This window comes from Furipterus horrens, unplaced genomic scaffold, assembly GCF_987537825.1.
Source record: "Furipterus horrens unplaced genomic scaffold, mFurHor1.1.pri manual_scaffold_17, whole genome shotgun sequence".
NCBI classification, from domain to species: Eukaryota; Metazoa; Chordata; class Mammalia; order Chiroptera; family Furipteridae; genus Furipterus; species Furipterus horrens.
This window is the reverse complement of record NW_028327187.1, coordinates 108,408,074-108,433,652: the sequence shown is the minus strand read 5'-3', so window position 1 is coordinate 108,433,652 and position 25,579 is coordinate 108,408,074. Positions and strand designations below refer to the sequence as shown.

Below are 25,579 nucleotides of genomic sequence, written 5' to 3'. Positions count from 1 at the left end.
CTTGGGATTCCAGCACATGGGAAGGCAGACCCCCATTGCCTTGGACTGTGAGGGCCGGAGGGAGTGGTGACGGGGAGGCTCCCAGTGTCTCGGGGGGAGTGTCCATCTTGGGTCACCCAGCTGTGATGAGTGCACATGGCACAGATCATGATAGAGATCCCTATCACGCAGCTGACCAGACAGCAAATATCTAATCTAACGAAGCAACAGATAGGAAATATTTCTGAGGCACAGTTCAGAGCTTTGGTTATAAAAATGCTTGCAGACCTAACAGCAGATCTTAAACAAGATAGGTAAGGAATGAAGGCTAGCCCTGCTGAAATGAACAAAAACACATACGAAACTAGTGGTGAGGGCAAGAAAACCAAGGATCAAATCAACAAATTGGAACATAGGGAAGGAACAAACACTCAACCAGTGAAGAAAGAGGAAATGAAAAGTGAAGAAAATGAGGAGAGGCTCAGAAACCTATCGGATAGTTATAAGCGGGCCAACATCCAAATCATAGGGCTGCCAGAAGGTGAAGAAGAACTAGAAATGGAAAAATTATGGGAAAAAATAATGAAGCAGAACTTCCTTAACTTGGGGAAGGAAATAGACTTACAGGTCCAGGAAGCACAGAGAGTTCCAAATAACCTGGACCCAGGGAGAACCACACCAAAACACATTATAATCAAAATGTCAAAAATTAAAGATAAAGAGAGAATCTTAAAAGCAGCAAGAAAGAAGAAGAGAATTACGTACAAATGGGTCCCAATAAGACTCTCAGCTGATTTCTCAAAATAAACTCTGCAGGCAAGAAGGGACTGGCAAAAAATATTCAAAGTAATGAAAATAAAAAATCTACAACCATGATTACTGTATTCAGCGAAGCTGTCATTCAGAATAGAAGGGCAGAGAAAGTGCATCCGGGACAAAGTAAAACTGAAGGAGTTCATCAGATCCAAACCACTGTTATATGAAATGTTAAAGGGATTTGTTTAGGAGAAAGAGGATCAAAACTATGAACATTAAAATGAAAACTGTATCACAATAACCAACAACAGAAGCTAGGGAACAGAAACAAAGGCAAACTAAGTAGGCAACGAGAGTGGAAAAAGAATTATAGGTATGGGGAACATATATGAGGGAGGTCAGCGGGGAGGGGGAAGGGGAGAAAGGGAGGGAGATGATGTAGGAATTAAGAAGCATAGTAGGAGGGAGTGGAGCAGACAGGAAGATGTTGAGAAGAACTATGTGCACAACCAATGGGCATGGACTAAGGGGGGGACAACTGTAGGGAGCGGGGTCACTGGATGGAGGGGAACAAAGGGAAAAGAAATTGGGACAACTGTAACAGCATACTCAATAAAGCATGTTTTTAAAAATATGGAAACAATCTAAACATTCCCTGATGGATGAATGAATAAAGAAAATATAAATAAAAAAAAGAAAGAAAAGAAAAGTCATCTCTCGTGTGTGGCTTTGTGTGAGCACTTGAGTAATGTCTATGTATAGTTGCTCATAAGATCACCCTTCTTCTACAATAGCCTCCTGAAAGCCTGGTCTGCCAACAGGGGGGCCTTGGCAATGCAGGGAGCTCTCTCTCTCCTCTCTGCACATCAGACTAGTTGTCTTTGTGATTTGAGAGATCTGTGGTATTCCTGGACAAGAGACTTTCAGAGTTGGACTTAACCTTCCTTCTCCTTAGCATTGTCCTATAATTAGAAAATGTTTTACACTCAAAGGAGTTTGCATCTGAATTAGAATAAAGTCAGAGGAATGGTTTTATACTGGATCAGAGCACGATCCTGGCCTCAGGCCCCAGCAGTCACAAAGAGAAACAGACATATTAGCCACTGGACACGAATCTAGCGGTTGTATTTGCATACAGCCATCCATATGTACTTCCTCTCCCAGACGAAACAGTGGCTTCTGAGTGGGGGGGTGAGGACACGCAGACCAGAGTAATGGGGATGTGGGTACTAGGAAGTCTTCAGCCACAGCACAGAAGAGAAGAGGAAACATCGGGCTGAGCTGCGGAACGGAGCCTGAGAGTCTGTTCCTTTAGTCGGCATATGGCACAATGGAGCTGTTTGCAGATCTCTTAGAAGGTGAAAGACCTGTGTCCTGAGCAGTGTCAACACAGCTCCTGATGACAGAGCCCGGTGCTCGTCCTGGATAAGCCATCTTCCTTAGAGCTCTTAGGAGGGCAAGAACACGGGACTGCCGAGGAGGCCACAGTGGAGATCCTGAATTTTCTTCCACGGGCACTGCAAGCTTCACATCCTCCTTTGCTCACTGCAAGATGGGTGGGAGATGTGTGGATATGATTCTCCATTTTTTCTTCTCACTTTGGCCTGCATCATAGCTGACCTTCAACAGTACGTGACGTATGTGTATACTGGAGCTAGGCATTGCTTTCATGACGCATGCTCTTTAAAAGCTGGGGTCCTGTCCTTTTCATTTCAATCCACCAAAGAAATTTTCAGAGGTAGCAGAAGCTAGAAGCCTGGTGAGAACGCAGTACTTCACCGCCCCTTGTCTTTGTTCTTATATTTAGCAGAAGAGCAAAGGATAGAGGTTCTCGAATGGGGTATTTGAAAATGTGTGGGGTGTTGGGGTAGACCCAATGACAGAAGAGCACTATAGACTGTTAGTGGGCAGGAGCAGTGGTTGCTTAATGTCCTTTAGTATGTGACAATCTTCTACCATGAAGCCCAGTAAAGGAAAACACCCTTTAGGTGGCAGCAGGGTATGGCTTTCCCTGAAGGTTAGTACAGTCACGGGGATCTGCCTGCTTGACCTTTGAGGTAGTCTCAGCCCGAGAGTCCAGATACACTCATATATATATATATATATATATATATATATATATATATATATATATATATATATATATATATATATTTTAAAGTATCTTTTATTGATTATGTTGTTACAGTAGTCCCCAGTTTTTCCCCTTTGCTCCCCTTTGCCCAGTACCCCCCCTTCCCTCTAGCAATCCCACCCCTCTTAGTTCATGTTCATGGGTTGCACATATACGTTCTTTGGCTTCACCCTTTCCTATATTATTCTTAACTTCCCCCTTTTGTACCTACCAATTATGCTTCTTAGTCCATGTCCCCATTTCTCCCCCTTTCCCCTCCCAGCTAATAACCCTCCAAATGATCTCCATAGCTATGGTTCTCTTCCTATTCTGGTTTGCTTCATTGGATTTTGTTTTTATTTTTCAGATTCAGTTGTTGACAGTTGTGAGTTTGTTGTCATTTTAGTGTTCATAGTTTTGATCTTCTTTTTCTTAAATAAGTCCCTTTGACATTTCATATAATAATGGCTTGGTGATGATGAACTCCTTTAGCTTCACCTTGTCAGGGAAGCACTTCATCTGCCCTTCCATTCTAAATGATAGCTTTGCTGGATAGCGTAATCTTGGTGGTAAGTCCTTGTTTTTTATCACCTTGAATACTTCTTGCCGGTCCCTTCTTACCTGCAAAGTTTCTTTTGAGAAATCAGCTGAAAGGCTTATAGGCACCCCTTTGTTGGTAACTCTCTGCTTTTCTTTTGCTGCTTTTAAGATTCTCCCTTTATCTTGAACCTTTGGCATTTTAATTATGATGTGTCTTGGTTGTCCTTGAGTCTAGCTTTTTTGGGACTCTGAGCTTCCTGGACTTGTATGTCTATTTCCTTTGCCAAATTTGGGAAGTTTTCCTTCATTATTTTTTCACTTAAGCTTTCAATTTCTTGCTCTTCCTCTTCTTCTTCTGGCACCCCTATGATTCGGATGTTGGCACGCTTAAGTTGTCCCAGAGATTACTAAGCCTCTCATTTTTTTCAATTTTGTTTCCTCATTCTGCACTGGTTGACTGTTTTTTTCTTCCTTATGTTCCAAATCATTGATTTGAACCTTGGTTTCCTTCCCTTCACCATTGGTTTCGTATGGACTTTCCTTCGTTTCATTTAGCATAGCCTTCACTTCTTCCTTTATGCATCTTCCATACTTAAGCATATCTGTCAAGCCTTTATCACAAGTGTTTTGAATTCTGCATCTGTTAGTTTGGCTATCTGTTTGTCGCTTAGTTCTCCCACTGGAACCTTTATCCGTTCCGTCTTTTGGGCCATACTTCTCTGTCTCCTCATCTTGACAGGCTCCTGTTTGTTTGCCTCTGTGTCTTAGGTAGAGCTGTCTTACCTGTTACATTATAAGGGGCAGAGCCTTAGGTATTCGTCACTATGGGGCGACCTGTTTCACCACGTTGTATTCCTGTGTGGTGGGGGAGGGGTCCGAGAGGGAACAATGCGGCCTGCCCAGCACTCACCCCTTTTCTAGGAACTTCTCCCACTTCCATATGGGACTGGCGCCCCTCTAGTTGTTGCCCTGGCCGTCGTTCCCAGAGTCGGTGGGTCTGCAGATGTTCTAGGATCGTGGGGGTCCTTTAAACAAGCGGACTCTGCTGAGAGACTGGAAGTTTCTTCCTCTGCCCCAACCCCCACTGGTTTGCACAGTCAAAAGCATTGAGGCTTGATTTTGCCCAGCACTGGAACTGTGAGCTGTGCAGTCTGGTCTGATGCTGGGAGCACTCCTCAGGTGTCCCTCCTGACTTTTTAAAACATGTGGCTGGCCTGCTGCCGCCACAACCACCACACCTCGTCCTCTCCGGCCCGGCTCTGCCCCTCCTACCTGTCTGGATGAGTATTTCTTCTTTATATCTTTCTTTGTTGGACTTCCATATAGCTCGATTTTCTGGAACTTATGGTTGTCTCTAGTTTTAAGGTAGTTGTATTCTTTCTTAGTTGTGAAGGGAGACGCAGTGTGTCTATCTTGGCCTCCGTCTTGACCAGAAGTCCGACTCTTATATTTTTTATTCAAAATGATCTTCCTGTCTGTCCATCCATCCATCCATGCATCCTTTCAATATTCCTTTGGTGAAGGGTCTCATGGCCACCTATGCTCCCCAGGATTTTTTAACCCTTTGAGTGCCGTGTATAAGTCAATATTTGGATCAACATGAGGAAAAATTATATCAATATATAACCTGAGGTATGAAAAAAGAGAACAAAACATAAAATATGAATTATTCCATTGTTATTTACATTTATAGCTATCAAAAAAAGAGTTGCTGGGAGCAACACTGGCACTTTTGGGAAAATTTGTCAGCGTTGCTCACAGTGACGTTGGCACTCAGAGGATTAATCTCAGTAATATTGTCATATTGCCTATTCTACTAAAACCCATCTTTTTCCTGAACTGATTCATTTAGTAGCAGTGACAAGTTCTTATGCCAGTTACAGATAGAGAACATGGAACATGGAACAAGAGAGAAGAGAGAAGGAAGGTTGAAAAAGATGTTTTAGAGAATAGGCACCCGAGTTGTTAATCCGAGAAAAGATGTACTGTGAGCACTGCTGGAATCCCTCCTACATCTGAAACCGGGGAGTGCATCAGAAACCCCTGGAGGGTGTGTTCAGATAGAGACTGCTGGGCTCCATCCCCAGAGTTTCTGATTGAGAAAGCCTAAGGCGGGGCCTGGGAATTTGCTTCTCTAACAAATTTTCAGGCAGTGCTGGTGTTACTGGTTTGGGAACCATACTCCCCTGGGTCTAGGTCCTAGAGAAGGGACAAACACCTGAACAGTTCACATCTCTCGGACAGCTGGAGGACCAGGCTGAGAGGGGTGGGACTTGCCTTTCTCTAGACCTTCCGCCATGGCCCATGAGGAAGGACAGAATTAAGGGCCAGCACCCTTGGAAGATGCGTGCAGAATCGGCTTCCCCATCACCCCTGTTGCTGGGATCCACACAGAGGCCAGTGTGCTGTATTTTCTGAAATAGTGAGAAAAAGGAGCAGAGCAAGCTTTGCTTTCTCATGTCTTTCTGTGCAGAAGTAAGTGGATTTCACTGGTGGCCTTTCTTGATTGGATGTCTGCTAGCTTAGCCGCACTGGTAAACCAGGGCATTAGAGATGATGGGCAGCACTTCGCTCTCTTACAAATAAGGGCTAGCCTTATAAGAATATCCAACTTGCTAAGCTTTCTGTAAAGGAAGGCATTTGGTTTAAAGCCCAAACCTTTGGCTGCCACTCTCTCTATTTTTTTCTGGAAAGTCAGGTTTGGATATAGTGTTCACTGTTGTGTTGTCCTGATTTCCTCTCTCCCCTGTCAGTAATAATTGAAGTAGGAATTGTTTTTCTTTTCTCCTTGCTAATGCTTTAACAATAGTGATGCTTTATTCTGGTCGCCAAAGGGGAAAAAACAAAGAGATTGATGGGACACTGTTTGAAGTGTGAACAGGAATGTGAATGACACTGTGAGAGCATCAATTTTTACTGCCAATCCCTGATTTTTCAAGATAATTCTAAGAACAGTTTTTCATCAAATTTGACCTTATGGCTGAATAACATCAAGTTTTCTCCTTCCTTGATTTTTTTCCTTGAAATCACAAAATGTTATTAGTTTGAGTACTTAACAGCAGTCGAGGGGTGGCATAATATTTTGGTTTTCATTTTTTATCTAATATAGAAAGCCCTGCAGCACTAAATAAAAATGTCACCATGTACAATGTAAAGGCTTTCTGTCACAAATGTTTTTAAAAATTCATGAGGGCCTGAGGATTTGATTTATCTTACCCTCTTTCTGTGATTTATTCATATTTAATGTTAGTTTCAACATTTGAAGCATGAAGACATTTTTCAAATTAAAAACTGTGGTGAATCAGTTTTATTTGAAGAAACACTCCACTGTGCCGGGTTTTGAATTATGCAGTTCCTTGCTCTTCATGTGTCCAAGGGGCAGATATGTTTGGTTTTCCCAGTGGCCAGAATTCTCACTGGGGAAACGCTTCATTGTTGGGGAGGTTGATTCACCCAGCTCCTTGGTTTTGACAGCTGTTCCCCTGGTATCCATAGCCATTTTCAGGAAGCGGTTGGGCGGGGGTACACTACAAGGGGACACACTAAGGCACAGTTGCCCTGGACACCGTGGTTTCTGTCTGTCCTTGTACCTATCCATCTGTTCATCTGTCCTTCTGGCCCTCCATCCCTTAATCCCGTTCTTCTCTCTCTTTGTTCATTCCCTCTCATTACCACTCTTATTCTTCCACTCTGTAGGTACTTTTGAGTACTTCCTCTGGGTGAGGTGCTGTTCCTCCATAGATTTAGTCAGCTTCTCATAAAATGAGAGGAAATGTACTTATTTGCTTTGCTAAAAAAATCAACCTTTGAATAAGAACATCAAAGAAGAATGGGAACAAAAGGTACTGAATGTCTACAAGGAGAAGCCCTTTATACCTGGTTTTCCTGCTTGTTTGTCATTGAGGTTCATAAGGATTGAAGAACTGGAGCCAAAACACCAGAGTAGCACAAAGTTTAAATAGGCAGTGTTCAGAACCAGTTATGAGCATTGCATCATTATGATTTGATTTGATTGCTTTGCTTTAATGGAGAGACTCATCTTGATAAATAGAACCATCTTTTTCTTTCTCAGACTATTGGAAAGAAGTTACCTCCAGCTCTAGCAACTGCAGACTCGTCAAAAACAGAAATGGACAGCAGGACAAAGGGTGAGTTCCCTTATTTATCCATTTTATGTCTGAAAGCAGCTATAAGGGTTTTTAAATAATGGAAATGCTTTTGATAAAATCCTCACATAATCTTAATGGCTCTTTTCAACACACAAGAAAAAAAGGCACACAAGTGTATTTCATTGGGTCCCGTCAGTAAGATGGGCACAGGTAGAGTCAGAGCTCTTGGTAGAACAAGGTTGGCGGGGGCGGAGTGTCTCCTTTATGAAATGTGGTTCTGTCCTGCCTTGTGTCTCTCACCCATGTGCAGAGCCAGGGCTCATTCATATCTGTTGAGAGCACTTTGCATGGTTCCAGAGGCAGAGATATGCTAGAGAATGGTAACTTTAGCAATTTAGGGCTTCACAACAGACCTTCAAGTCAGAGAGGCCTTATCTTTGAGCCTCAGTCCACACTCCCATACCTTGTCTTCCTGCCAGTGGCCACAGCACATCTCTGCTTGACTCTCGTAGATGCAGATATCTTTCTTTCTTCTACTGAGCCAGGTATGTTGTTCCTATAATGTTCCCCCTTGGGTTCTATATCTGGATGTATATTGATATTGGCCCATTTTCCTCCTAACAGTCCTTTTACGTATATGAGGACAGTTGTCTCTTCAAAACCTTCCCAAAGGTCAGTATTCCCAATTCTAGAGTGGCCAGATAAAATACAGGATGCCCGGCTACATTTGAATTTTAGAGAAACAATAACTTTGGAGTCATAAGTATGTCCCACACAATATTTGTTGTTTATCTGAAATTCAAATGTAACTGGGCATCCTGTGTTTGTATTTTCTAAATCAGGCAACTCTCCGTTTCCTTTAGTCATTCCTTCCATAACCAGAGCATTCTGAACGTGCTCTAGTGTGTCTTTTCCCAGAAACAAGTACTTAAATTCCTTCTGGGGATTTCTTAATCTTTTTTCAGCCTTAGATTTTCTTATGAGGATAATGTAGACAGACTTCGAATCTAGTTTGGAAAGCCAAAGACTGATGGAAGATATACATATATAATTATGATTAATGTAAGAGCAAGCATAGATTTGTTCTTCTAATTGCAGAATAATGCCACAGGAACCCCTTTTGTAGTGCAAAGCAGGTAGTTTTGAGAGCAAACAAGGGATACTACCTTAGGCGCAAGAAGATGAATTTCTTGGACTTGCTAAGCCAAAAATGGTAGTTTAGATAAGTAAATCCATGGGTGCCACAGATGCAGATGCTAGATGCTCTGCCTTAACATTTAAGGTTCAAATGAACCTACACGCCTTCTGTCTGTTAATGGTACAACGAGAATCTGGATAATAGTATAATGCTGTAATCAAGAGGTTCTAAAATTTAAGTGTGCCTCCCAGTCACTTGGTGATCTCCCCATCATGTTGCTGGGCCTCACCTTTAGAATTTCTGAGTCAGTAGACCTGGGGCGGGGCCTGAAAATTTGCTCTTCTAGCAAATTCCCAGGTGCTACTGCTTTCCTGGTCTAGGACTCACACTTCAAGAACCACTGTTCTGAGCTTACAAGTGTTTCTAAGGAGAAGCTGGCTCTGCGTTTTATTCAGGCAGGTTATAGGCTTATCATGTTAACCCTACCTTCAGGTACTAAAATATGTGAGACTCTTTTAAGAGTCCTGAAACCTTTTTTTTCAAGAATTGACAGTTAACATCATTTCAGAAACATTACTGCGTTGGACAGTAGCCCATCTTTCCTTGCATTCAACTGCTCATTTGTAGCTGTGACTATTAACAGCTTTATAGATGATCAAGATTGTTAAGAAAGTAGCTTGGACGGCTGGCGTGGGCAGTAGGCAGGAGAAGGAAAAGGGGAAATGCAGCAAACCTCAAAGATAACGTGGTCCCTAGTACTGGCTATCCTTATGACATGTGACAACCAATGGCCTTCACCAACTTGACTCATGTTTGCAGAAATAATAATCTGAGAAGCAGAGAATTTTGTTATAATAAAAAGTTTTAATAGCTGTGAAAGAGAACTTCCCTGTAGATTGTTCAACTCTGTCCAGAGTAAACAGGTCCTTGGGTGACTTGTAGATTGTTTGGGAGGAGGCTGAGCAAGAGGGACCTATTCAGGTAAAAATGTGGCACAAAACAGGGCAGTCTGCAGGGCATGCTTAAGTGACTAAATCGAAGGCCTTAAAAACTTGCCCTGGGATCATGGCACGTCCTTGATGCTTTCTTCTTGCCCACTGTAATGTCTGTAGGCAAGAGACTGAATCGTTTTGGAAGGATTAAGGAGGAGGGGGTTTAGCGGTGTATTGGAGCAGTGCTGGGCAATAGAAATACTATGTGAGCCACACATGTGATTTTACATTTTCTAGTAGCCACATTTTAAAAAAGAAAAAAGAGCAGGGCAGGGGAGAGTAATGGGGGAAAAACTTGGACAACTAAAAGAACTACAATAAAAAAAAGGCAAAAGGAAAAAAGAAACAGATAATCTTAATTTAAATAATCTATTTAGCTCAATATTCCAAATGCCATTATTTCAACGTGTAAGATATATAAAATTATTCAATGGGATATTTTCATTCGTTTTTTATGAGTCTTCATAACCCAGGGTGTATTTTACATGAATGGCACCTCTCCACTTGGAGTAGCCACATTTTAAGTGCTCAATAGCCACATGTGCCCATTGGCCACCAGTTGGATGATGTGGGTTGTGAGTTATTCTGCGATTTAAGATGGGCTTCCTGGGCTTGGATGTTCACGCAGTTTTGAATGCTCAGCTCCTTTAAGCATGTGGGAGAAATACTACTTCCCGTTCGCTTTGGATCTGGCTGGATCTGTGTTTGTTGCCCCAGCCTGATGAATGGCTGGGCAGATTTTTACTCTCTCAGCCTGAGCTAATTTTTGCTTTCTCACCACATGTTTAAATAGGAGAAAAAAGGGTCAGCTCCCTTATGTTGGCTTTTTCCAGCCTTACTACGCCTTGTTCAGTCCTACAAATACCTCCTAGCTGCACTCATCCACCTGACTCTCTGGAAGCATCATGGTGGAGGGATGGCTTGTTAACGGGTGGTATGTTTTGGCCAAGAGTAAGAAAGCACGGATTCTAGAACCACCTCTGTTATTAGCTGTGTAACCTTGTGCACATAATTTTATTTCCTTGCTGTATTGTGTGTGAAGTCAGAGGGTTGTGCTAGAGAGAACCGCCGAGAGTCCTCCCAACATCTTCATCCTCTGATTTAATTCCAAATGTTTTATGGTTCAGAGTGAAAGGTTTCTGCATTCAAAGACTTGAGCAGCCTGGTGGGAGAAACAAAAGGAAGATATGAACAGTTCGGTAGGAACACTAGGCGATGTCATTGGGTACAGGTGTAATTCTTTGTGTGAGAGGGTAGTAGGTCAGGAAGGAGAATTATCAGTGTCAGCAAAGCCATGAGGGATGTTTGTTGGCTGACATTTTTCGTGGACCCCAAGCAAGAATTTCTGCAGTTTAATCTCACCCCTCACATTCACTCTGGCTTTCATTTAAAGAGCAAATTCTGGGGTAATTATTCTTCCATAATTTCCAAAAGGCATACTAGTCCACTAAAAAGCCTTCTTCATTTGGAACATTTTGTTGCTTCTGAATTTTGATGTAACACCTATGCTCAGGTGGAAGGACACAGAGTGCTGACCAAAGAAGACTAGAAATGACCCTGAGCTTGGGAGCAGTGCATCCTTCTTCCTTCTGGGTGGAAGACAAACCTATGTCAAAAACTGCCCAGCCCTACAGAGGAGAGAAGCTCCCTCCTGCACAGCTGTCTCCTTAGCATGCTAACGTACAAACTCCCATCAGGATTAAGAGTTACGATGATTCAAAAAACGTTCATGTCAATTGGTATTTTCTGAGTGAAAGTGAAACTCAGCTGATCAGGATTTATTTGAACAGCTAACATCGTCTCCCCCTCTCCTATAAAGCCTTTATGATATTGAAATTCATCTGAAACACATGCTGGGGAACAGATTGCCATAATTTTCATAACAAGAAGGAAACTGTCTAAATATTCATAAGTGGAGTGCCCTGAGGTTCTTCCAGCTCACCACATCTGGAGTTTCTCTCTTCCTTATTACAAATGATGCAGATTTGTGGCCTCTGTGGGCTGGGGGGAAAAAAAGCTCAGAGAAAGGACTATTTACCATCTTTCTGAGCAAACAGTTCAGTCGTAGAGATTTAGAAGGCCAGTGAGCAGAGCGGGTAGGTTAGGAAAAAGAGAATCCTTGACACAAGTTGTACAAAGGTAGATCAGGCTTCTGTGGGGCAAAGGCTAACCCTTCCTGCCTAACATCCCCTCGCTTAATCACTGGACGCTGTACCACTTATTCTGATCACTTTGTTCACGACCCGCTTCATTGAGTTGTCTCCTGTGACAGCGACACTTAGTGCCTTGTGGCTATCATTGTTCCCTCGAGGTGGCAGCTATGGCTTCTACTTGATATCCCTACCTTATAGCCTAGAAAAGTGCCGTGGACACGGTGAGCACGTGACAAATGGTAGTTGAGCAAATGGAGAATTATAAAGGACTTCCCATTTACCAGGCTCTCCATTAGACAGAGTCTTGTACAAGCGGCACAGTAACCGTGGATCTCCTTCCCAAGTTCACGGTCACTGGGAGGGAAAGGACATATTTATTCCCATAAGACCCTCAAGCTTAATTTGGGTTTCTGCGGGGTTAGTGGTGGTTGCCAGTGGGCTTGACGGATCCTTTATTCTTCCAGCCCCTGCTCTAGCCCAGTCAGCCCGAAAGCAATCAGGGCAAACCGGGTTTGTTGGCTCATTGCACCAGGAAGACTGTACAGGAGGACCTGTGGAGCGTCTCACCATGCAAAAGAAAAAATAGTTATAGATTGGGAGGAGGGGGAACGAAGTGAAATGTAAATGAAGCAGTGTTTTGATGGGGTCAAAGCAAGGCAGGGCTGTGTCGCAAGGGGACCTGGACTTGCAAGGGGGGGGACCCAGGTCCTGTTTCTTTGGGAACCACCCAGTTAACACAGATATGCAGTGCTGTGTCCAGAGCCCCTTACATGAGGCTCTGCACTTGTGTGGGGAATCGAGGCTGCTTTTCTGTGTCAAACTGACTAAGTTCCTTCAGCCAGGACGGGAACATTTCTTTCTTTGTGATACTATATCAAAAAGCAAAGTTTTGGATAGTCTGTGGTTTTAGAAGTCAGACTTTCTCACTGAGTAAGAAAGCAGTAGTCACTCAGAGATGAGCTTGCTAGGGCCCTTTGCAACTACAGCGTGTACTTGGGAGAAATATCAGTTCTCATTCATGTTGGGTCTGGCTGGATCTGTGTTTGTTGCCCCAGCCTGACGAATGGCTGGGCAGATATTTACTCTCATCCTGAGCTAATTTTTGCTTTCTCACCACATGTTTAAATAGGAGAAAAAAGGATCAGCTCCCTTATGTTGGCTTTTCCCAGCCTTACCTGGGAACTCTTTGATCCTCTTTTTCCAGGACAAGTGTTTTTGCTCACTTATCTTCCCCCAAACCCACTCATTCTTGGGCCTTGAAATTTGGGCACATCTGATTGAAAATCATTTCCTACCCAGTGCTTCAGTGCCTTCCATACCTGATATACACTAAAGACCTCGGGCTCCATGTCTCCGGGGTCTCCTCTCTCCCTAGGAGGCAGCTCTCATCAGGTACCCCCAACACAGACCTTTCTGCCCCAATTGAGAGTGGGGAAGGGGGTCTTCCTGCGAACGTGCCCAGCTTGCCCATGCTGCTGAAGACCTGGATTTCAAGCACAGCCCTCTTGGAGGAGAAAAGCTAGCTCCTTTGTGTTATCTGTGGATTTCCTCTCTCCCAAAGACTCAGAGCTTCTTTTCATCTGAGCAGGAGCAGGTGCCAATGAGGGGAGCCATGATCTGCCCCATACTGGACAACAGAAAGGCTTGGCTTGTCAGATTTCTTTTTTCTCTCTCTTTTTTTAAAATTGTTCTTTGTAAAGTGAGAGAATAAAAAGTGTTATAATTCATAGTTGTGAAGTAATCTGAAGGTCACATTCCCAGCAGGATACAAGACCAGAGGTGGTCTTGGGGTTTGGGTCCCAGTCAGCTTTTTCACAAAGGAAGGCGTTGCCATGGAGTTGACATCATAGTGACGTATGCACTGTGTTTCGCTTCCCTGTCTCGGTTTAGTGTAAGTCAGGGTCTCTCCACCTTGCCACTATGAGCATTCGGACCAGATCGCTCTTTGCTGTGCGGCTTGTCCTGTGTCCATCGTAGGATGTTTAGCAGCATCCCTGGGCTTCACCCACATGATGCCAATAATACTTAACACATCCTCTGCCCCCAATGACAATGACGAATGTCTCCAGGCATTGCCAGTGTCTCCTGGGGAGCAAACTCACCCTGGTTTCGAACTGCTGGTGGAAACTGTAGTAAGCCCCCAAGGGTGTTGCTGCATTTCTGCTGCCAGGTGCACAGTGGACACTGAGATTATATTTATTGAATGAATAACAAACCTAGTGTTCATTCCATCCCTCCCCACTCGCCCCAGATCCTCAGACTCTGACCAAGGACTGGACTTCGCATCTAAATCTTATCACGCAGCACAGTCCCAGCATCACCACCACCACACTGGCCCACGCTCTGTATCCTCACAGCTGTTTTGCTCCTTTCTAGCATTGAATCTCTGTATAGTGTTTATTGATTTATTTATTCCACTTGGGATGACCGATCATCCATCTGTTGTAGACTTTTTTAAATGTATTTGATGGTTGGGTGTAGCTCCACACCCCAGCTGAGGATGTTATATGTTACGTGGTACATGCAGAATATTTCCTTTCTAAAATCTGAAATATTCTGTCTCCAGGGCTTCTGATTAAGGCAGTAGTGTCCCAGATGATATTTTTCACTTTAATGAAAAAATTTCGCATTTCGATGCTGGTGAAAGTAGACACCCCTGAGCATGATACTTTTGTTCTGGTAACCCCCCACAAAAAGAGTTCTAAGTGTGACCTGGTACTTTCCACCTCTGGTGAACTTTCTGGATGGCTTACTACCAGACTCTGTGACACATGGGGTTCTTCTGATCTTCATGTCCTAAAATTGAGCCTAGAGAATTGTTCTTGATGTGTGTGTATATGTTCTGCCTGCTGATATGTTTATTCTGTTTGTTTTGCTTTTATTTTTTAAGCTGAGGGTATTTTTTTAAGTTGGCTGGCTTGTTTTTTTACATGAAGAGATTCTAAAACCATGTGAAGGGGGTCGTGGGATGTAAGCATGTGAGTCCAATTCCCTAAACAGTCTGTTTGTAATCTCATGTAAATTTCTAGAAGTTTAGAGATTGAAGTAATGTGTTTTTGGAGTGGGGATGTGAATCATGACTGGTTTTAATAGAACAAGTTTCCGAAATTGGAAGCCAACCATTCATTAGTAAAGGGAATCTTGATCTGGAATGAGGCAAGGGTTTCAGCATCCTTGAACCTTCTGATATTGTACGTATTTTATCTGCACCTTTGAATGTGTCCATGTTTTTTCCCTTTTTCTAGAAAGAGAAAGTGATTACTTTTTATCATCTTCTTAAAGGATTCTAAGACCAAAAAAAAAAAAAAGCTTAAGAACTGATTTAGGATTTCAGTCTTATGCTGATTTATTAGTATTTTTTAAATCTTTCTGAAGAAAAAAATAGAGACAAAATCATTTCAATCACTGGATAAATTCTGCCTTTATTTCTTTATGTGCATGTGTGTATTCATTCCTGTTTGATCTCTGGCTAATTAAACCTAATTGATGAATACTTAGAAAATGCCTGCCCCCAAAAGTTAATTTTATTCCCTTCCTCTCTATCACTGTCTGCTGCTCATTTAAAATTTATATCTTCCCATGTCCAAAAGGATTTGGAATTATATTCTTCTTTCAAGACATATCAAATACCTCCCCTTTTGTGAACTCTTCTTCTGCATGTAATCTTGCTTTTCTCTGAAACACCACAAATATAGTGCATCATGGTGAGTTTGTGCTTATTCGTGTTTGTTTTTTCTGTCCTTCATTCCCCTTTGCCTTTCTCCAGGCATTAGATTGTCACTTCCATGGAAGGGTGGGAAGCAGTAGTTGGACTGACTTGTATCTTACAGGCCCAAGAACTGACAATATCGTTTTCATGGTGGTGACTCAATACATTTTTGAATTAAAGTAAGGAACATCTTTATTCCATGTACCATAAATTTAAAATCATGGTCTTAGAGTTAATACATTTCATATACATTGATTTTTGAGTATCTTAAAACCATCAGTACATCCAAACCAACATAATGGTTTTATTTTTCAATGCTGATGAATTCGGGCCCAAATGCCTCAAAAGTAAAAAGAAATTACTATTTTCTAATATATCATAATAACTTAAAAGGTGAGCCTAATAGGCTGCCATATTTGGTCAGGAATGTTCTGAGTTGTAGTGCCTGCGAATAGTGCCCTGCAGTGTCACAGCCTGCAGGGACTTCAGTCTGGCCCAGTGTGCTCCTTGGAGCCTCTGGTGTTTCACTGAGATGTTTTGGGGGACCTGGGTGGGAGATGAGTCAACCTTACTCTCATTAAAGAACAGCTTTGTTTTCAGTTGTTTTATATTGGAGTTTTGAAATAAGTTTAAACTTGCTAAAAGTGGTCTGCTGAAGTTAACCAAACTCTCGCCCTACCCCTTCTTGGCCAGCCTCCCATTTCTCACCTGAGGACACTGAGGTCCAGAGCTACTGCATGATTCCCTCAGATCATGTGCTCAGGGCGGCCCAGCTGGGACCGAACCAATTCTTGATAGTCTTTGACTTGACTCCTGGGCCAGAACTCCCTCCTCCTACTTTGCTGTTCCTGAAATTCCCCTCCACTTTATAGGTGTCACTGGGGGATCAAGAAACATTGAGTGGGAGCTGCATTAGGTTCTGGAGCTGCAAAAAGGGGCAGCAACCTGCTTCATGGAGAGTGATGGTTGACAGTAGCTACTGGCACCAGTATCTCCTCCTTTTATGTAAAATTAAGAGAGGGAGGTAGGAGAGAGTGAAGGGGTGATAAATGGTGCTGGAAGGAGACTTGGCTTGGGGTGGTGACCACACACTACAACATATGGATGATGTATTATAGAATTATACACCTGAAACCTATATACTTTTATTAACCACTGTCACCCCAACAAATTAAATTAAAAATTGGCCCTTTCTAGATAATTCTGTGTCTAATGCCTCATAGTGTTCTAAAACTGGGTTATGGTGATGGTTATACAATTAAATAAATTTATTAAAATTCTTCAAACTGCACAATAGGTGAATTTCATGGTTTCTAAATTATATGTCATTAAAGCTGTTTTTTTTTTTTTTTTTAAAGGCAGGGAGACACCTGCCCTCCTTAGCTTATAGGGAGATTGTGGGCATAAAACAAAATGGCCTATGTGAAACATTTTAAAGGCATGCTAGTACCTTTTGTAAATATTTTGTCACTGTGTTGGTTACATGTCAATTCCACAGTCATGTGTTGACCTCCTACATTAGGCAAGGTCCTGAGGTAGCAAGAGAAGACTTAGGGGCAAAGGGAATGACAGACAGGGATAGGAAGCGGGTTTTAGGGAAGGCAGACTAGAGTCAAGTATCTCAGAGGAGGTACCTGGAAGTGTCCTCTTCCTTTTACCAAGTTCCTTCATGTCAGGGTGCCTTCTGCTTTGAGCGATAAGGACCTACCTGACCACAAAGTGGTGGTAAGCTATAGAGTTTTATTAAAGTAACAAGATCCGGGGACAGGTCTTCTGAAGTTGATTAATTAGACAGACATCTCAACAGCATCAGGGCTCAGGGTCACCTCCTGAGTGTTGATTTTTGGGGGTTTCCTCTCATGGTTGAAATATGGCTGCCACAGTGCCAAACATTGTGCTGTCTTCCAACAAGGATGAAACAATTTTGAAAGGACAAAGGGAGGGGCAGCTAGTTTCCCCCTGTCTTGTGCTCTTTCTTTTTTAATTAGCAAAATCTAAGAGCTTTCCTCACCGCCACCCCCAGACAGACTTCCTCTCACATCTCACTGGCTAGAAGTAGATCACATGCTCATCCTTAAACCAATCACTGACAGAGGGGAGTGAGATTAGTATTATTTGCCTAGATGCACTGTATTCATCCCTAGGACTGTGGGAGGGGTCCCTATTGCTGAGCATAATGTCTCACTAAATAAGGATTCTGTACATTGGGAAGGGGATAGGGAATGGCTGCTGGGCGGTTAACCAATAGCATCTACCACATGTAACTTTTGGTGAAAAAAGAATAGAAACATAACTTGTTCCTCTTTTTTATTGGCTAGGTATCCTATCTTCTTCATAAAACATCTCCATGATTTTGATCCAGTGAATTACCCTTAAAGCTAGACTCTGCAGGGTAGTTCTTCAATAACACTGTATTTCTTACAGTGTTGTAACTTTTGAGGCTGAGTAGTCATATTTCACTAGATAGTTAGTAGGGAAATGGGCAAGGAGATGTCATTATCCAACTTAGAGATGCTTAACTTTTTCCCTGCCTTTAGAACATTTGGCTGATTCAGAATTAGGGAGGTTTTCTACTACTAAATTGGAGAGAGATGGAATGTTGGTAACTATGTGGTCCTCAAAATCTTAGGGCAAATTGGTATAGTGGGATTTAGAACTAGTGCCCCTCAGCATGGTTAATGAGCAAAAGGCATTAGGGGCCCAGAGTACCTAAGACGGCAGGTTTCTAACACTAGGGTAGGTGATGTAGCTGATATCCTGGAGCCATTGGACAGAAAGCAAAAACATGTACATAGGAACAAAGTGAGCCCTTCTCTCTCTCCTTCCCTTCTCTCTCTGTCTTATCTAGACCATCTCTAGACCACACTGTATCTGTATTACAGATTTTTAAAAAATTACCTTTATTTATTCTTAGAGAGAGGGGAGGGGAGGGAGAAAGAGAATGAGGGAAACATCAATGTGTGGTTGCCTCTGGTGTGCCCCCAACTGGGGGCCTGGCCCATAACCCAGGCATGTGCCCTGACTGGCTATCGAACCAGTGGCCCTTGGTTCACAGGCTGGTGCTCAATCCACTGAGCCACACCAGCCAGGGCTGTATTACAGATTTTTTTATTGTCTTTATTTTATATATCACTCTTTGATTGATGTGACATTAACCATAATAAAAAAACACATTTCAGTGATAGAAACTGTATTCTGGACAATATCATTGTTACTTATGTATATCTCTCTAGGTTATATGATCTGTCTGCAAGAACTGGCCAAATTTGGGGGAAATATCTAAGGCCATTTAAAATCATTAGGACCATTGACTTTGATGCAGAATAATAAATGCCTGTCCAAGTAGACCCGAATTCTCTTGAATTTTTCTTTCTACCTTCTGTTCTGAGTCATCAAACCCCAGTTTTCTAAGTTTTAATTTCCCAAACATCTTAGATATGTTTTTAGTCTTTGAAACTGGTGTCTTGTATACATAGAGAAGATTTAACATTGGATAGACTCAAAAGCATTGAATTCAGGGCAGATTTGAACGGGTTTTGAGTGACCTTGATGTCTTGCCCTCTTTTGGCAAAGGCTGCTGTGCTTTCTTGCTGATGAGCAGCCCCATCCATGGACAGGTGGGTTCCCACAGAGAGGCCATGGCACATGTTCATACAAGTTCACCTCCTCACATATGCATGTGTGTAAAAAACACTTAGTATTTGTTGGCTCTTTGTGGTTGACACATGTTTACATATAAATATGTCAACATCAGTCTCTTACGATGTGCCATAATGAGTTTTTCATTGTTTTGAGTAATACACTATTTCTAATTTAGTGATGTGTGGAAGAAGGTAGTGAGGGCAAATTTTAAGCTTTCTGCTCTTTGTAGATTATGTCTACTTATGCACGCATTCTAAGAGTATATAAAATGGTATATAAAATAGAGTATATAAATATATATCCATGCCTCTGGTCATATTTTCTTCATCAGTTTATTTTATTCATTAGATTCCACATATAAGTGAGATCATATGGTATTTGTCTTTCTCTGACTGACTTTATTTCACTTAGCATAATGTTCTCCAGATCCATCCATGTTGTTGCAAATGGTAAGATTTCCTTCTTTTTATGGCCAAGTAGTATTCCATTGTGTAAATGTCCCACAGTTGTTTTATCCACTTGTCTACTGATGGGCACTTGGGGTACTTCCATATCTTGGTGATTGTAAATAACGCTGCTATGAACATAAGGGATGCATATATTCTTTCTGATTAGTGTTTTGGGATTCTTAACATATACTTCCAGAAGTGGGATCCCTGGGTAATAAGGCAGTTCCATTTTTAGGTGTTTTTTTGTTGTTGTTGTTGTTGTTGTTGTTTGAGGAAGCTCCATACCACTTTCCGTAGTGGCTGCGCCAGTATGCAGTCCCACCAGCACTGTGCGAGGATTCCCTTTTCTCCACATCCTCGCCAGCACAGGTCTCAGAGGGGCAGGGGGTGGGTAGTGGGGTTGGGAGAGATTGACCAAAGAACATATATGCATATGGACACAGATAACAGTGTGGTAAAGGCTGGGAGCCAGGCTGGGTTGAGGGGGGCAAAGTGTGTATGTGTGGGGGAATGAGGATATCCAGAATAATGTCAACAATTAAAAAAAATTAAGTATATTTAATGGTATCCCAGGGGTTAGTTGGACAAGCACAGGATTTGGAGTAGGAAGACTGAGTTTATAACCTCAGTCATACCTTTTATTACTTATGTGCCCTAAGACAAGTTAAATAATGTCCTTGAACTTCAATTTTCTCATCTGTAATTCCTTTAAATACAGATTCAATAAACACGGCTTTCTTTAAAAGAAAGAGTATATAAAATATACACATGTGCTTTCCTGAGACCGAGGAAATCTTTTTGCTTTTCTGCCTGAGATAAGCAAAGCAGTCAATGGCATTTGATGGCATCATGTGATTTTTAAGGGGAAAGATGAAGAGAATGAATATGCAGAAGTCCCACACTGGAAGACTAAGAGTGATCCTGTCTTTATGCAGTGGTTATATCCTATGTCATAAGTGTGCTTTTCCTTGAAGTTAATGTGATAGAGAACATCTTCTCCTGGGCCAGCTCATTAGATAAAGCATTTTAAAGGTTGTGTTTTCTTTTCTTCTTGCAGCCAAGGATTACTGCAAAGTAATATTTCCATATGAGGCACAGAATGATGATGAATTGACAATCAAAGAAGGAGATATAGTCACTCTCATCAATAAGGTAAACAAAGGTTCCCTCCTGCCTTCTCAACTGTGAGCTGCTGTGAGGTGTTGACTGCATAGGACAAGCTTTATTTTAGCCCTTGAAACTCGAGATTGTCATGGTCCTGGGCTCACCAGGAAGACTCTTGTGGTTTTTTTCTCTTGATCAGGCGAAGCCCAGTGTATCCAGGTGAATGAATGAGCTTAAAAATTAAATAGATTTGGTTTGCCTCGGAGCCAGCCGTAGATTTGCGTGGCTCTGCAGAAACTGTCTGTCCCAGAAGGGCTGATCCAGAAGATGGCCTTGTTCGCCGGAGACCTGGACTGCACAGCAGCCCTCACTGCCACGCTCTGGGTCATGTGGTATTCAAGGAGAGGCTTTAAAATGGCAGGTCCTACTTCACAGGCAGAAAGCTCTTAAAGAATGTATGCTGTTCAGATCAAAGACAAGGTAGCATGCTTGAGAGAATTTCGCCTGTCTTGTTTGGGCTAAGAAGGTTGAACGATTTTATTAGCATTATGGGCAGAGTCTTGTAAACATCCAGAGAGCTATAAAATCTGTGTGAAGTGATGCAGCTTAAAAGGTCCTGGGCCATGTACTGTTTCATGCCATGGTACTCGCCAAGTAGATGGTTGAAAGATAAATTATTTAAGCGATTCTTAGAATGTATGGCCTTTTCTCTGAGGTATGGGAATTTTATGAGGGTCAAATACAATGAAAAGCTGAACTGTCTTTAAGATATATAAGGTGGCTTTATTCTTACATCCAGGTGAGTGACCAGGAACATGTAATTCCCTTAGGACAGGTATCATGGCGGCCTGCGTTCATGCAAGGCTGGAACGCACTGGCAGAGTGGAGGGTGCAGAGATAAGAGACAGGGGACAGGGGGTTAGTGTGGGAGGTAGGCCCTGGGTCCCGCTGCCTCTGGCCATTACTGAGAGAAAGTGGACCATGTTTCCTGCCCTGCCCCCCATTTCCCACCCCAAGTGACCAGTCCGATTTACCTTTATAATCAAGGAAGTTATCTTTAAGAAATGCCTAGAGAGGCTCTGTATTTTAAAGAGCCTGAGCCAGCAATGCCAAGCAACTGATGACCCCAGAGCTTAAGTAGCTTGCAAAAGGTCAAATTATTTTAGGGAGAGAGCTGGCCCTCTCAGCACTCCATATGAAAGTGGTATGCTAGACAGTGCTAAGGGCAGGTACCTTTTTGGAATAGCAAACTATTCCCTGCTCTGCTTACTGCACAAGAACTCGTCCCTCTTTTAACCTGTAAAACATCCCCCTAAACTTACTTCAATGGACCTCTGTTGGTGTTTGGTGTTTCCCATGGTGGGAGGAAATCAGAGGAGGGCAAATGCTGCCCTCTTGTTTCTGCCAAGGAGGCCTGGCGGTGCATGGAGCACTCCCTATTTTGAATCGGACCCTTAATCTGACAAGGGGGAGAGGGAAATTGTTAAGTGGGGGGAGGCATAATACAAGTATTTCAATAAGTAGCACAAATACAGAGAAAGGAGGAGAGTACTTTCCCCTACTATGATAAAGCAAACAGAGAAGATTCAGTAGCTACCATTCTTGATAGTGGGGGTACTCACTTTCCTGTTTTTGTTTGGAGGGGGGCAGCCTCCTTTTAATTGAAAACCAGGTGTATCAATAATATTTAATAAGGTTTTGGGAAAAGAAAAAAAAAAACACTGCAGATAATCCCTTATCTGAACACATCTATTTCTACTGTAACATACTATTCCAGTCCTTGTCATTTGATTACAGATGATGAGAGCACATTCATCTTGATTGTTTCCTTCCTACCTCCAGTCTCATAAAAAAGAGCTTCGTCAGAAAGGGATTCTCTCCTGGCCACATCCACACCGCCCAGAACCTAGAGATTCTTCCCTCCTGCAGCTTGGCCATTTCCTGTCCATGGTAGAGACAGGCCCTGGCTGGAGGCTGCCCCTCCCCTGGGACTCCTCCCTCTCTCAGCACCTTCCACAGTACCTGCTCTGCCGGAGAGCCCTGGGGTGACCAAGGATGAGGGCTATTTCATCCCTAGCACCCAAGCCCCTTCTTTTTACCATCCCATGGCGGCATTTTGACCATGGAACCCCTTTGCTCCAATGAAAGTTTTTAGTGACTTTCCTTTCTTGTAAAATCCAACTCGATTATGCCACCCTCATTGGCCCAGGCGGTCTAGCCTCAGTCTGGCCTGCTGGCCTTGGTTTATGTCACTGTTCTACATGAACGAACTCTACTGGGATGTTCCAGTCCTACTCATGTGTCCTCCGTAACTTGACCCAAACCATGTTCCTGCTGCCCAGATGCCCTCTGCCTACCCATTCAGCTAGTTGTTCTGTAGCTGCTAATATACCACCCCTAACTTATGCTGTATCATGTGCTTGAGCCCATTGTGAGCTTCTCGCTCTAAAAAAGTCCTTTGCACTCCATCATTTTGTTTTTATTATTATTTTATGTGGTCTATGAAGTCAGAGCTCTTGAGATCCTGAACTTGTGCAGGTTTTTATCTTTATTCCCACGAATGACCTAGCACTACAGTTTGTTGGAAGCAGCATGTTAAGTTGTCAAGTCCCACGTAGGCCACCAACTCAGAGAAACCAGAGTTTGAACCCCAGCAATGCCACTCCTGGCTGTCAGTCTTTGGGGAAATCACTTAACCCCTCTGAGCCTCAGTTTTCTCAAATATGAAGCTGGCTTCACAGGGCTGCCGTGAGGATTTACTAAAAGATACTGGATATAAAGTGCCTCTCACAGGGAAAGGTCTGCCCGTGAGTGGTACCTGTAATCCTAGGAATTGTCACTTCAACTTCAGCTGCTCTTTTCTCTGGTCTTGAAATGGGAGTGAAGGGGCTCTTGTGTCTGGGCCCAGTTTGCTGCTGGGATGGAAGAGCAGGATATAAAAGTAGGTAACAGTGGTGAAAAATCTACCTGAAATAGTTCAGAACCCAGAGTGGGTGAGATTTCAACAGGAATTTGGAAGAAAAGATGGGCCATACATATTTTGCCTGCTGGAAGTGGGAAAAATGGAGTCTGAGTCTTTCAAATCCTGCTGACATTATAGAAAATTCTTGAATCTTCCTGAGTTAAGGAATCACTCAGAGTTCCTTGAGATGGTGGTGTGCTATTGTTATTGTAAAATGAACAACTTCACCATGATTTGTTTAATATGCATTTGGATATGTGTCTTTATTGCACGTGTAAGTTGCGATGGAAGACCTGAATTGCTGCTCTTTGAAATCTGATTGTGTTTGCTATAGAGGTTCACGCTTCACCCCAAATTCTGTCATGTTTCCCTTTCATAGTCAATTAAGGTGGTTTCCCACTGCCCTGCTTTCTGTGCTGAGGCAGGTGTCACAGGGCAGGCTCTGCCCTCATTTTTAGCCCTAGATTGTCACTTCCTATAGCTTTCTAGAAAATGAGTCAGACACCTTAACCGGGAGTGCCCCCCACAATTCCTGAAATAATGTACCAGGACTCCAACCATTTGTGTGTGTCTCTGGAAACTAGAATGAGATGTGGCAACCCAAATGGTTTGTTTTTTAGTTTATTTATAAAGATTTCTTGTGGACTTGGGAACATTTCCACTTGTGCAGAACACACCTGTATTTAGCTTTTATTTCCAGTCACTCAAAAATAGATCCTTAGTCTGTGTTCCTGCCACCCCCATCCCTGCCTTCCTGATTTCTGCCCAGAGTGTGACTGAAAGGGTTCAGAAGCCTCTGGGTCTGGTGTCCAACCAGAAAAGCTCCCTGGAAAAGGGCTGAGAGCAGCCTGATAGGGTCAGGTGGGGCTCAGTTGTGCCGATGGCCACGGTGCCCCTTGGCCTGTCTACTGCCTCTTGGAGCTGAGTGAGTCCAACTGTGGAGAGAGGGACAATGTTTTGTTTTTTTTTTCCCCTGGGCCTACGGCCACCTGGCCTCAGAGTGATGGTCTTTTCCTCCCAGCCACTTCCCTCCCCAGTCTGGGAGGAAGGGCTTCCCATGTGACCTGTTTGGAAATAAGGGTCTTCAGGTATTTCTTATAAAAATGATCCCCTGAGTAGCTGTGTCTTTGACCCTTACTAGAGCAGACACAGCCCCTCTGTTGCTTCTTGGGCATACGACTATTTGGCAACATCAAGTTCAACACTAAGAAGGATACTATTATAGGCTAAAGTCATGGAGCAGTAGAGATGGAGGGAAGGGGAAAGAGACAATATAAGCCAGTATCGATGTTTAGGGTGAGAGATGCACCCTAAAGGAAGAGGGAAGCCAAAGGATTAGATAGAGCTGGAAGTATAAGGTAACTACCGCACAAAAACAAATGGAGTTTCGCCTTTGCCTAGGGATGTATCAAACCAGGGAGCCCAAATGGTTGGAGTCATGCCTGCAGTGAGGTCAGTGTTAGGACTGAGCACTAATTGTCCCAGCTCCCTCCATCTCTATCTCAGTGTGTTTTCCTCCCTTCTTTCCCAGACAACAGTTGAGCATTTAACTTACTAATGGCTCAATCTGCCTGCTCGACTGCAGCTTTCCAGTGCAGCCCCCCCTGGGCCACTGGCAACAAGAGGCCAGGACCCTTCCTCACTACTCCTTTTCCTCCCGAGTCTCTCCCCAGCTCAGCCTCATAGCAGCCCACGAGCTAGGTGGCGCCACGGGCATTCTGTCCACATTACAGAAGGAGAAACACAGGTGCAGATGTGGACCCAACTTTTCCTAAGGTTCTTACAGCAAGTCAGTGGCAGAGCCAGGGCAGAGGCATCCCCTGACCCTGAACTTGGGGGCTGGACTGGGCAGGGCAGGGCGGTACTGTCCGAACTTCCTGCGGGGCAGTCAGATGCTTGTGGTAGGTGGGGCTCAGTCACTCCCAGAGGTGAC

General features: G+C 43.1%; 1 protein-coding gene across 6 annotated transcripts in view; it reads left to right on the top strand.

The window, feature by feature from the left end:
- The window catches only part of SH3KBP1 (SH3 domain containing kinase binding protein 1), a 318,770-nt gene that overhangs the window by 213,191 nt on the left and 80,000 nt on the right, over positions 1-25,579 (top strand). For 5 of the 6 annotated variants that reach the window (XM_090264196.1, XM_090264192.1, XM_090264195.1 and 2 more), the window contains 2 exons: positions 7,461-7,536; positions 20,638-20,732. In XM_090264196.1, the coding sequence (XP_090120322.1) occupies positions 7,461-7,536; positions 20,638-20,732 (171 nt within the window). Of the gene's footprint in view, positions 1-5,582; positions 5,864-7,460; positions 7,537-20,637; positions 20,733-25,579 lie in introns of those variants that run through there. The other variant, XM_090264197.1, reaches the window with a different exon arrangement.